This window comes from Pestalotiopsis fici (assembly GCF_000516985.1).
Source record: "Pestalotiopsis fici W106-1 unplaced genomic scaffold PFICI_Scf_9, whole genome shotgun sequence".
Taxonomy (NCBI): domain Eukaryota; kingdom Fungi; phylum Ascomycota; class Sordariomycetes; order Amphisphaeriales; family Sporocadaceae; genus Pestalotiopsis; species Pestalotiopsis fici.
The window spans coordinates 91,046-104,122 of NW_006917099.1; the positions used below are offsets into that span (position 1 = coordinate 91,046).

General features: G+C 47.6%; 4 protein-coding genes across 4 annotated transcripts; 2 read left to right on the forward strand and 2 right to left on the reverse strand.

Annotated features, from left to right (window-relative positions):
* Positions 1–914: 914 nt before the first annotated feature.
* PFICI_11487 (uncharacterized protein) lies at positions 915–1,259 on the reverse strand (the record flags this gene model as incomplete). The annotated part of the gene is made up of 1 exon (XM_007840068.1): positions 915–1,259. The coding sequence occupies one exon, from the start codon at positions 1,257–1,259 to the stop codon at positions 915–917; it is 345 nt and encodes a 114-aa protein (XP_007838259.1).
* A 159-nt stretch (positions 1,260–1,418) lies between these two features.
* On the forward strand, positions 1,419–2,240 carry PFICI_11488 (uncharacterized protein; the record flags this gene model as incomplete). Its single annotated transcript, XM_007840069.1, has 1 exon — positions 1,419–2,240. One exon carries the CDS (start codon positions 1,419–1,421, stop codon positions 2,238–2,240), a length of 822 nt encoding a protein of 273 aa, XP_007838260.1.
* A 766-nt stretch (positions 2,241–3,006) lies between these two features.
* On the reverse strand, positions 3,007–4,500 carry PFICI_11489 (Mitochondrial DNA replication protein YHM2; the record flags this gene model as incomplete). Its single annotated transcript, XM_007840070.1, has 6 exons — positions 3,007–3,222; positions 3,393–3,709; positions 3,844–3,997; positions 4,075–4,170; positions 4,241–4,281; positions 4,386–4,500. The coding sequence occupies 6 exons, from the start codon at positions 4,498–4,500 to the stop codon at positions 3,007–3,009; spliced, it is 939 nt and encodes a 312-aa protein (XP_007838261.1).
* A 1,113-nt stretch (positions 4,501–5,613) lies between these two features.
* Positions 5,614–7,885, forward strand: PFICI_11490 (Aconitate hydratase; the record flags this gene model as incomplete). The annotated part of the gene is made up of 2 exons (XM_007840071.1): positions 5,614–7,644; positions 7,706–7,885. 2 exons carry the CDS (start codon positions 5,614–5,616, stop codon positions 7,883–7,885), a joined length of 2,211 nt encoding a protein of 736 aa, XP_007838262.1.
* Positions 7,886–13,077: the final 5,192 nt, after the last annotated feature.

Below are 13,077 nucleotides of genomic sequence, written 5' to 3' on the forward strand. Positions count from 1 at the left end.
TCCACAACGCCCTGAGTAGCCGCCTTGATTATGTCGAGATAGTTGGTGAACGCAACACCGGAAGGGGGTATAAGGAGTGTTAGGTTCGATTCCTAATGGCGCTAGTCACTGGGGTGTCCATGAAGTTATTCTTTTCTGAGATTTGCTGCGCCGTGCTTATGAAGCCGGTCGATCTCTATTCGCTTATAAAAGACTAGGTACCTATGTTTCGCTTGGAAAATTCCGCGGAATGTTATCGGCAAAATCATGATACAGATTGGAGGATGCACGGATTCAACGAGGAGCAAGGCTAGTCAGAAATTTATTAGATTGCACAAAACTTAATGCACCAAATTGTGTAAAACTTATGAATTGCTTTGAAAGGAGCGCGAACATGGCCGGGGTACCACAACTAAACACCAACACCTCCAGGTAATTGCGTGATGAGGCAATGTCTGATCACTTAATGGTTGCACCAAGTACGGTCGCATTCAAGTGCAAATTTGTATATATTGATTGTTAATTGTATTGCATTGGCAAAAGCATTCACGGAAGCCTAAGAAACTAAGTGAAATCGCCGAAACACAATCGGTGTTGGCCGTTTGATCGGATCCCTTGAAAGGGTCGTTATTACCCAAATGAATAAATGCAGGGAGGAAGAGAGTGGTGACAAAAGTCCAAAGATGCTTTGGGATACTCACGATATGGTCTGAGTAGGACTCCGTACTCTTAGTAAGGATAGAAATTACAACTAGTTTGCACGTGACATGTGTACTGCAATGAGAGAAAGAGTATTGGCTGTGTTACACGTGTGAGACACTTCCTGCTACTGCTACTTCAGTCAAACGACTAACTGCATAAAGAACGACAAGACATAAGGAAAACCCATGCATCCTCCCCGAAACACCTGTTCTCTGTCTCCTAGCTGAAAATGTCTATTTCGGAGGGCCACCCATCAATGAAGCATCCCCTAGAGTCCAGACAACGTTCAACGCCAACTTCGTAATCTTCCATACACCTGCTTCATCCTTGACAAGGTCAACGGAATACTCGCCGCCCACAGTATACTTTGGCCCGGTTGGATATCTACCCTTGCCGGGGGGAGCATGCTGTGCAAGTGATGTAGCAGTGAGAGTCGCAGTGTCGGCGCCATCCTCAAGATTCACGCGGACCATGCTGATGTTGTGCGTGGTATCCATAGGACCAACTTTATCGAAAACATGTGTGCGAATTAGGGAGAGGTTCGGGATGACTCTTTTGTTGTCGTCGTGAATTTCCATGACAACGTCTTCTCCGGCCCATGCAGAGTTGGGATCTCTAGCCTGTCCAAAGTGTGCATCGTGGGGTTTTCAGAGCATGCAGATGCCGATGTTGACTATACATTCGTCTCTTTGGGTGTGGATAATACTCACGTTGACTTCTCCAGTAACTGCGGGAATATGTCCGCAGCGGTCGGCCCCTTTGCGGTCGATTCGGGCATGTTGGCGATAACGGCGGCTTCTGCAACCAGTCAAGATCAAACTTCGGCCACCGTCCGCATCCGAAATACCAATACAAACAAAATCATCCACGCAAAATTCGCTGTCGTCGATGGCGAAGCTCAGGCTCATGGTGACTTTGCCATTGACGGCGTTGCCGGCTCTTCTGCGCCGGTCGAGCTACGTTTCATCGACCCGGCAGGCTCGCGAACGGGCAAGCTCTTCCCCACTGGAAATCTTGTCGACGTAATTGACTCGGTGCCGGTTACCTGTATCGATGCCGGAAACGGGCGCTGCTTTGTTGGGGCAGCAGCACTTGGAGTTGATGGTTCTATTAGCCCACAACAAATCGATGACCACCCGACATTGAAGGACCAATTAGAGTCTATTCGACGCCAAGCGGGTGTCAGAATGGGTCTTGCTTCAAGGGAAGATGAAGTTCCAGGCAGCGTACCGAAAATAAGCGTTGTCTCTGCTCCGACTGGTACATCTTTAGGACTCGCCAACGTTGTCGTCCGCGCTATGTCAGTTGGGCAGCCACACAAGGCTGTTCCCGTCACTGTCGCCCTCGCCCTTACTGCTGCTGCAAAGACTGATGGGACTATGGTATCAGCATGCTCGGTGCTGAGCGAGCGGGATAACCGTGAAACGGTGATCGCCCACGCGAGTGGAACACTGAAGGTAGCTGCTGTATTTGATACCGAAGGCAAACTCAGCTTTGCGACTGTTTTCCGAACGGCAAGAAGATTGATGGAGGGACGTGTATTTTGGAAGGGTGTCTGAGATTGTAAAGATAATTATGTGAGAAAAGGTAAAACTGCCTAGCTAAGACAAAGTAATGAATTCGAACAATTCCAGTCACACAACATACCTGTGATGCTTGACCATTCTTGTAACTAGCAATACTAGAACGTGAATCGATACGGCGTAGGTGTCAATATTGTAGACATAGTCAACCGTGGTGGCCGCATGCTGGAATGGGTCATGATTCAAACACCTCTTGTAGATTGAGGTCAAATGAATTCACTAGTGTGAATTCAATGTAAGATCTTTTAGATATTATAACCAATATCTGAAGAATGTATGAATCACCCAGCGCACATCAATATCCCGGCAGCCTTGACCAATATCCCAATACGCAATGGCTACAAACCTCCGCAATGTGCTTCAATGCGGGATTTGTGTTAGGTGCTAGGCACCACACTAAGGTTAGGTACTAGTACCTAATTTCCCCCGCAGTTACTCTAGCTCTCCGCCCTCTTTTGTATATCACTTTTGCTACGTTTGCCACAAATCAGATTGAGAGGATCATTAATGCCTGATTATTATTGGTCTCGTGGCCTGTAGGTAGATTACCTAGTCGACTCCATCTAAACCTTCGTTTCCCGTTATTTCCGTGAAGTCACTGCTACTTACCACCTAGGCACTGGCCTTACAGTTTGATATGATAGCTTGGCTTATGATAGGATCATGAACCTGCAAAATGATGTGTACTCCGATCAACGGTTTCATCTATCCTTCTTCTTCACATAAAGCACAATATGGCACATCAGCGATTCAAAGAAGCCATTGCTTCTTTGGCCATGTCCCCAAACCCAACCATACAAATAGTCGACCAAACACCAACCGCTATTCTTGGTACTATGCCACGGAAGAGACCGAGAGGGCCAGAGGTCTGAGTGATATACTTTGCAGTGGATAGCATCGTCATATTCGCTGGTCGCTTGGGGTCTTTGGTCATGGACTGCATTTCTACCCGCAAGACCTATAAGCAAAGGATCAGTATTCAATCATAAAAATATCGACGAAAGGTTCATGAAGAAGGGAAAGTTCATAGACTGGGGAGGAGTTTATAATGGAAATTCCAACCGTCAATATAGTCAACACAAATAATTTCACCAGTTTGCTTCGAAGTGATGCGAAAGAAAGTCTCACCTCGAAAGGCTGATTCCAGCAGCTAAGTGCGCCACCAATAGATGATGCCAGAATCTTTTCAGCAAAAGACGTCTTTTGACCCTTCTTCTTACCCCTCAATGCTCTGATCTTCTCCTCGCTGAATCTTGAGATGCCCATTCTGGAGGACCAGCCCGTGATTTGTCGAAGGGCAACGGCATTGACACCTCGATATATACCGCGAATGCCCTGTGTCTTAAGAATGTCTGCAAATATCGCCGTGGTGCTACGATCCAATACTCCAAGTTGCACGTTCTTTGAACGGGTAACTTCAATAGTTTTCATACATGTTGTGGAACCTGTTCTTTTTAGGTTGTGCACTGAGAAAGGAGGGAGGGAAAATAAAGAAGGGGGGGTTTGTTTAAAATAGGGGGCAGCGGGCGGAACGATTGAACTGAAGTGGATGTGTAGCTGTAGCATAGGGCTTACTCACCCATGGAACCGTAGGCTTGTGCCGCTCCTCCAGCAACACCTCCTATCACTCCACCAGCACCAGGGCTTGCGTTGAGGTACGTCTTGGAATAGTATTCAGCTTCAGCGGATGCCAATATCAGGGTAGAACCTTTGGTCGAGGCTTCTATCCAAGCCTATGAGTTTTCAAGCGCCAAGGTGTTAGTGGTGCAAAGGCTCTGAAAGTGGTGGTGTCATTTAGGTCGCAACACACCCAAGGGATCAATCCCTGATAAAATCCAGCTATGCCTCCTCGTGCCCATGTCTTTTGTATGGCCTCTCGAAGCGTATCGCTTCTATGAGCTGCAACCTACACACTGTGAATCAATATCATGACCAGTCTCAGTACTGTCTACGGAAAGGACATGTCAATAACTCACGTGGGTCTTTAGAACCTCGAAAGGTTGACCAAGCGACGATGCTGTGGAAATGTATCAGTGTCTACGCACTGACCAGCGATGGTGTTGCATTCTGCACACTTCGGTGCACGGCAACGATAGAATGCATCGACGAAACCCGGCTTACATTGAAAAATCTGTATCATGGCTCCAACAGCGAGGTTCGACCAGGGAGTCTGCCGCTTCGTGGGCACTCCCGGCAGTGGCGCGGACACTGGCTCAAGTTTCATTGACATTGTCATGATGAATAGCTGTGAATATTAGAGAATTTGAAGCAAAAGAAGGTGCTCGGCTTAGACTTTGTTGCAATTTGAATTGCGGTCACGAGATTATTCGTCGAGCCTGTCAAGGCAGCTTACGACAATTTACCGGGCCAACCCGACACATCCAATAACGGCCGTCATCCGGGAAGTTCCTGAATGTAATCCGCGGTGCTCGACTCAACAGCCACATTTGATTGTTCGCAAACTAGGATCACGACTGGACCGACCCGGAGTGGAATGGATCCAAGCGACGCCACTAGATAGTAGGTAGGTGGGGGTGAATAATCGGTGGGTAGTTTCGAAGGCGCACTATTATACTGGATCTCTCCGAGCTTTCGGCGCGATCCAGTGCAGCTAGCAAACTCCGGGACCTTCCCGAATATTGTTATTGAGCTTTTCTGCGGCTCAGTTCGTCCATTTGATGTGTAAGCAGGACTACTTACGGTCGCAACTCTCCTCGCTATGAACTATGTTTTTGCCGGCTGCGATCAATCTATTGCATACTTGATCGGAGCTTACCATCATATGAAAGATCCGCACAGACACGGCCACTTAGTCTGATCCGTCCGCATCCTTCCTCGTACGGTTATCTTTTTGGCTCCGTTTTTCTGTTTCTCATGCATTCAGGAGAAACATCAAAGCCTGGCGATGTTTACCTGTCGCCGTGCCGTGCCGTATAACACTTCCGCACGGAAGCTGTTTGGCGCCTCAGTCCTGAAAAGGTCTCACACCATAGCCTCTTTCTCAAGCGTTTCGCTTGATCGACGCGTAAGTTAGGAATCCTCAACCACATTTTAATCCTTCTAGGCGACTGGATGTGCATAATGATGTCGTACTGACGTAGTCAGTACCCACCGCAGATCACCTGCTTGGGTATATAGTCGCTCTTCAGCACCTCTCTTTTGTAGACTAGAGATCAACTCAGACAACTTTCAATGCTTCCTCGATCATCTCGTCTTCAGTTCCCCCTTCACACATCGGCTCAGGTGAGAAATGATTTGTCAAAAGCTATGGACAACTAACTTTGTATAATAAAAACGACAGGTCCGGCAGAACAACTGGGAGGATGACAGTTTTATTGAATATAAAAAGATGTCAGAGAATCTTCTCGTTGTACGCAGCCGTTTACATCGACCTTTGACCTACGCCGAAAAGGTTCTGTATTCACATTTGGACGATCCTTATAACCAGGATATAGAGCGAGGGACTTCCTATCTTCGCCTACGCCCTGACCGTGTCGCTTTCCAAGATGCTTCGGCTCAAATGGCTCTTTTGCAGTTCATGTCCTCAGGGCTCGAATCCACAGCTAAGCCTGTAACGATACATTGCGATCACTTGATTCAGGCTTCCGAAGGAGGCACGCAAGATCTCAGTCGCGCACACGCCGAGAATAAAGAAATTTATGATTTCCTTTCTTCCGCTTGTTCCAAATATGGTATCGGCTACTGGAAGCCTGGATCGGGCATTATTCACCAAATTCTTCTCGAAAACTACGCTTTCCCCGGCGGTCTACTTGTCGGCTCGGATTCACACACGACGAATGCCGGCGGACTTGGAATGGGAGCTGTCGGTGTAGGTGGTGCCGACGGTGTAGAGATCATGGCCGACCTGCCTTGGGAACTCAAAGCCCCAAGAATGATCGGCGTCAGGCTCATAGGTGAATTATCCGGTTGGACCTCGCCGAAGGACGTAATTCTCAAGGTTGCTGGTATCTTGACCTCCAAGGGAGGAACTGGCTCGATTATCGAATACTGTGGGCCGGGTGTTGAGAGCATTTCTGCCACTGGAATGGCAACAATATGTAACATGGGAGCAGAGATTGGAGCAACAACGTCCATATTCCCCTTCACCAACCGAATGTACGATTATCTAGCCGCTACACAACGACAATTTGTGGGTGAGTTTGCTCGAGCTTATGCTTCGAAACTGCGAGCCGATGAGGGCGCCGAATACGACCAAATGATTGAAATCAATCTATCAGAGCTCGAACCGCATATCAATGGCCCGTTCACTCCAGATCTAGCTACACCAATCTCCAAATTCGCCCAGGCTGTTGAAACCAACGAATGGCCCGACAAACTTCATGTCGGCTTGATCGGATCCTGCACGAACTCTTCATACGAGGATATGTCTCGTGCAGCTTCCATAGCTCGTGATGCCCTCGACCATGGCATCAAAGCAAAAGCAGCATTTACTATTACTCCAGGCTCTGAACAAATTCGATCTACTATGTTGCGTGACGGCCAGCTTCAAACGTTTGAAGAGTTCGGCGGAACGATTTTGGCAAACGCTTGTGGTCCCTGTATAGGCCAGTGGCGTCGTCAAGACACGAAGGATGGGGAACCGAACTCAATTATCTCTTCGTATAATCGAAACTTTTCAGGACGCAATGACGGTAACCACGCAACTCACTCCTTTGTGGCATCGCCTGACGTGGTGGTCGCCATGGCCATTGCCGGAACCTTGTCCTTTAATCCCCTTATCGACAAGCTCACAGACAAGGACGGTGATGAATTTGTCCTCAGGCCTCCAACGGATACCAATGGTTTGCCTGACTCAGGTTTTGAATTGGTTCACGATGTGTACCAAGGGCCTCCGGTCGACCGTAGATCAGTCGAAATACGGATCTCGCCCGGGTCGGAAAGATTGCAAGCTCTGACGCCTTTCGACGCATGGGATAAACGAGATGCAAAAGGTCTGCCAATCCTTATCAAGACCCAAGGAAAAACGACAACGGATCATATTTCCGCCGCTGGTCCTTGGCTGAAATATCGCGGGCATCTGGACAATATCTCGAATAATCTGCTAATTGGCGCTACGAGCGCAGCAAATGGTATGGTGAACAGAGTTTTCAATAGGTTCACTGGAGCTTGGGATGGCGTTCCTGAAGTTGCGCGTGACTACAAGGCTAGGGGTATTCGATGGGTAGTTGTTGGTGATTGGAATTACGGCGAGGGAAGTTCTCGGGAACATGCTGCCTTGGAGCCTCGACATCTTGGAGGTTTTGCTGTTGTTGCCAGGTCCTTCGCCCGGATTCATGAAGTTAACCTGAAAAAACAAGGAATTCTTCCATTGACATTTGCGGATCCATCTGATTATGACCGCGTCAAGCCTGATGACTTAGTAAGTATACACACTCAATAAAAGAAAAAGGAATCATCCGAATTAAGCTAATCGCAAATAGATTGATATTGGGTGCACACACTTGGAGGTTGGCAAACCAATTCCAATGACTGTTCATCCAAGCAATGGTGAAGCATTCATCATTAACCTCAGCCATACATTCAATGATTTGCAGATTGAATGGTTCAAGGACGGCAGCATGCTGAACACCCTGGCTAAACATTTCACAGCTCGTACATGAGATACATGCCAGTGAGGACTTAAGGGAGAGACGTTTGGAAAACTAGTGTTTGTGTGCCGTTGAATATCTCTGGAGCCATAGCATCATCTCCATCTGCATGAGCCATCATATAGCTTAGTATTCTGCTTATAAATAGGTAAGAAAGTTTACATTTGCCATTCTCGGCGTCTTTAAATACCTTTCGAAATCTCTTGTACAGCACAATTTAATCGCTGGAAACCCTTCGATATATTTTATAGCCGCCGAGGCCCCATAATGCTGTTCCCGTATATATATATCAGCTGGAGATGCATTCTTAATAGGCCGTTTCCTGTGGAGAAGGATTGATAATGATACTGCTCGCCGTTGGGTGTGTATTGGATGCGCGGCGGACGAGAGGACTTTTCATTGTTCAAAACGCCGTAGGTTCAAAAGATTATGGCCTACGAGTGTGGAAATGATCCGTTACACAATCCAATGCGCAACGAACTTAGTGATAATGAAATGAGATGAAGACTGTTGCCAGCTTACAGCAATATCTACTGCGAGACTACTGACTAGTATCTAAATAACCGTCAACAGCCTGGGTCCAACCTTGAGAATGCGCGCAGCAACCATACATAGAGCGGAAGCGATAAGCAGCGCGCCACACCACACAATCAATCCAGCCCAATTTTGACCCGCCCCCAGAATTGCCCCAGCGATCGGATTACTCACAAGCACCCCAAAGCCCAAAGCCCACAAAGGCCAGCGTCATTCCTATCCGAGTTCCGATCTTGATCTTATCGGCCAACAACGTTACGATGCTCGCAGCCGGCAGGCCCATAAAAGCCCCAGCGGAGAATCCGTAGAGGACGCTAAACACAATTATCGAAGGCGCCGTTTCAATGACCAACAAGCAAAATGTAAGGATAGCACTTAAAATGGCCACAATCCCTTGTACATTAACAGAACCAATCTTATCAGCATAGTACCCAGGAATGAGGCGCCCAGCTAGCGAGCTTCCGTTAACTATCACAAGGAAATATTTGGACAAAGTCGTTGAGGAGTCGGTTCGGTCAAGGGCGAATAGCTCTAGATAGTAAAAAACAATATAAAGACCCATAAAGCCGAAAAAAAGTCCGAGGTTAAGCAAAAGGTAAGGCGCGTCACGGAATGCCTGACGATCGATAAGGCTGTGATTGCGAAGCGGCTGAGGCTTGGATCGAGATTTCATTGCCATGACGGGAATCAGAGACGTTGCTAGGATGACAAAAGCTAAGGCTCTCGTGGCCCAGCCGAAACCAACCCGTGGCTCGAGTTGAGAGAATATAATGGGGTAAATGACACCACCTAGAGTATGTTAGTCTGGTTGATCTCTGTAGGACCGATAGAAAAGCAACACAAACCCAGTGCACTGCCTGTCGACGACGCGCCAATAGCAAGAGCCGCATGTCGGTGGAAGTACTGAGAGACGACTGCGGGCGCGGGAAGATACAAACATCCCAGCCCAAGTCCCATCAGGATGCCCTGCGTGAGCAGCACCTGATAATATTGACTCGTGATGCTCACAAGAAACGCACCAATGACCAGTGCAGCTGAGCCAGTCCACAAAAGAGACTTGAGGTGACCGGAGTCGAAAATTGGGCCAGCGACTATAGAGACTAGAAACAGTAGGAAGGCCTGCGTCGACCCGACCCACGCGATCTGGGAGGAGCTGTAGGAGCTCAGAAAGTCGAGCTGGTAAAAAGTTTGAAAAACTCCATAAGCATTCATCAAGCCCCTGAGCCGTCATGTTAGCAGCACTAAACATATTTTGGCGACATGCAAGGAATTGAAAACTTGCCATGTGTTCAAGTTCAGAACGAATGCACCTAGCGTTTGTAGCCAGGCAAACAGATCTTCCTTTGGGGCTTCTTCATGTGTCTGCTCGATGACTGGGACCTCTTCTAGGCCTCCAGCCGGCACAGACTCGCTAGGCTTTTCTGACATTGTAGTTTTCAATCCCTAGGAAGACTTGACCTTCAATCGATGACCGTCAACGTTTTCTGTGGGTGTGTGGTAACCAGTTCAAGGCCAGCAGTCGCAGCATGCGAGAGAAACATTCATTTGTGCTCATGCGACCCTGAAAGATTGATGCGCCGCTAAAAGTGGTTGGAGACCTTTTGGGCCTTGGCCGTCTGTGTCACACTGATACGTCCCGGTAGGGCTGTGGTTGCTTGCCGCAGCGCCCGCTACGGGACTGATTTGGCAAGGGTCGTAACATTACAGGGTTACACTGACAGCATCGGCGTAAAGGTTGTTGGTGTCTTATAATGCAGCATAACAGTAACACGTCACCCCAGCTTCTTACTTTGGAGAGATGTACGAGCTAACAGCAATTCTGCGTGGATCTTCCCGGAGAGTAAAGCCTGCCCTGTCGACCAGGCCAAATGTGTGGAAACACCAAAGCAAGCCCTGTGCGACGCACTGCCAAATCAGTGAACCTCCGTTATCCATAACGCTCATCATCACTCTTCGTAATCGGTTCGCTTGCATATTCCCTTCTATTCTTTCTTATCGACCCCAAACCCTCTAAGCGGTGCGTTATCTCATACAGCAGCAGTTTACCTGGTAATTCAACTTGTGCCATTGTCCAGTGGCCACAATATGCGACCGTCAGGACATGACTTGAACCGCTCAGTCAATGGCCCTGGGACCTCGTCCTCGTGGCGGAAACAGGCCGTGTTCTTGAGTGCCCATTCTTCAAGTTTGCTCCAGTTTTTACACATGCGAACCTATCCAGCGCCCGTTCCTACTGGGACCTGATCACCCGCCCATCGAGGTGTATCATCTGCATTGCAAATAACATCTTGCCGTAATTGGTCCAAGCAATGCAAAGCATGAGAATAGGCAATGTGGTTTGGCTGGCCAGTCTCCGTGTACATGATGTATCGATACAGAGTACGCTAGTCGCATTGTCAGTACCGTTGGCCGTAGTAAGCTGTTGCTTTGGAGACGCGATCAAATGCGAAACCATCGACGACGGAATATAGACCAAACAGTGCAAGTTGTGAAATCCTTGAAGCAAGTAGACACCCTTATCTTCATCCCATGGAAACCTCATGGCTTGTTTAAGCCCTTTTTCTTCAACGGAAGCGGTCGGCAAAGCAACAACCCCAGGGTCGCCACTGTATTCTTCCCAGAGTGCCCTGACCTCTGTGATGTTTTAGCCCGTATACTTCGTTGTTGGGTAGATCTGCATTGGGATATCACGGTTGATGCCCGCTGCCAATATCGGAAACGTTGGAACACGTACAATGGGTCCGGTGACCAACCATACCATAAAAGAGGTATGTTCTCTATCACAAGATGATAGTCTGATCTTGGAACCAAGAAAAATGTTTGTCGCTAGTGAAAGAATGAGGATTGAAACAATAATTGTCATTTGTTTAACTCCCAAGGTAAAGGTGCGCCGGCGACTATGTGGGAGCTCTGGAATATCCGACGTATTTGAGAGGCATCTTTCTGGAGAGTCTTCTCGAAGTGGCTCATACCCTCTAGATTTTGCCGCCATGGTATACGCTGGGTTGACAAGTAAAATTTTGGGAAAATGGGGAATGGAATGTTGAGAAATCCCGGAAGTAGAGGAGGTGCGCGCTGCCCCGCAGAGCGGACCAGGATTATATATTTGTCGTATCTGGCCAGCAGACTAAAATGTAAAGCTCTATATTAGTAGCTAGGCTAATGGTACGGATATGGTAGATGCGGCGCAATATATCAACTTAGATCGGGAAGACAATTGTGGTTTAATAGAATAGGAAGTAAAAAGTAGCAAGCCGGGGCCTTGAGTCTAGCCTTTCATTTGTACGACCCGATCTTGCGGCGACGCCTGCAACCCTAGCTGGCGTTGCCTGGTGTCTGGAAAATCTGGTGATACTAAGTATCCGGAGATCGAACCTATTTGGAAGTGGACAATGCGCAGCAGCGCTAGCCGGAGCTTATAACTATCCTATGATCTATCTGGCTATTGCGCTAGCAGACCAAAATATATGGCTCCATACTGGTAACTAGGCTCATAATGTGGATATAGCAGATATGGCGCAATACACCCCCCCAGATCGTGAAAATAATTGCGATCTAAAGGCTCTATATGCTGGTAGGCGGGCTCTGGACCTACGGAGAATTAGAAGTTCCCCTTTGGATCTGAGAGATCGGTTGTTTTAGTGGTTTATTTTAATATTCTGGTGATCGGTTGTTCTGATGATCTATTTTGTGATTTGTTCTGGTGTTCTGGGTTTTGGGTTTTGTATCGGATGGCCATTCTGGGGTTCGAACCTATGCCCTTTATTCTGGTAGTGTAAAACGACTTATACCTAGACTATGCGCAACAGCGCGAACCGGAGCTTATAACTGTCGTATCTGGCTATTGCGCCAGCAGACCAAAATATAAAGCTCCATACTAGTAGCTAGGCTAATAGAGTGGATATGGCAGATACGGCGCAATATATGTAGTGGCGATTATTATTGCCATCTAGATTCCCATGAAATAGGTTTCATTGTCGTCAAGTGTTTGAAGCCATAAACGAGCGTAATACAACCCTCCATGACAAGTGGCTCCGAGTTCAGATCTAAACGGATTCTGCATGTTGCTTTGCACGAAGCCTACTAATTTTGCAAGGAGCCTACCAACTGGCTTTCATACCAGTTTCATAATTGAGACATTTGCATAATAGACTGGTTCATCACAATCATCAAGACCGAAGAGTTGCTCCTGGGAAATTGCACACCTGTCGGCTGCAGAAACAAGCCAAATAACAATAACTCTACACCACTGCCGGTCATGGCGAGCAAGTGGGGGACATGGCTCAAAGTCGAGAGCTGAGGTCGAATCATCAATTTGGCGTTGCTGTTTTATAGTAGACGTGATCAAGTATTTAATTGTCCCTGATAGGATGACATGACATCTCGAATTGACTCTTAGTGTTGAAGATTGCTCGAAGTTATTTATGTCCGAGAAACTAGGCACTCGGGAGGTTTGGAATGTGAGCGATAGCTCCATCTACAAGATTCACACATTGCCAATCGCAACAAAGTAAAGTCCTGGGTAGTCAACTCAAATAACTATCAACCAAAACCATTCGGAAAGCTAAGAACATGAGAGTTTATCGTCATTTTTCAAGAGTAAAAGTCTTTATGATCAGCCTTGACAGCATCGGCACCTTTTTCCGCCACAGCATAGACAGAGTTCTGGA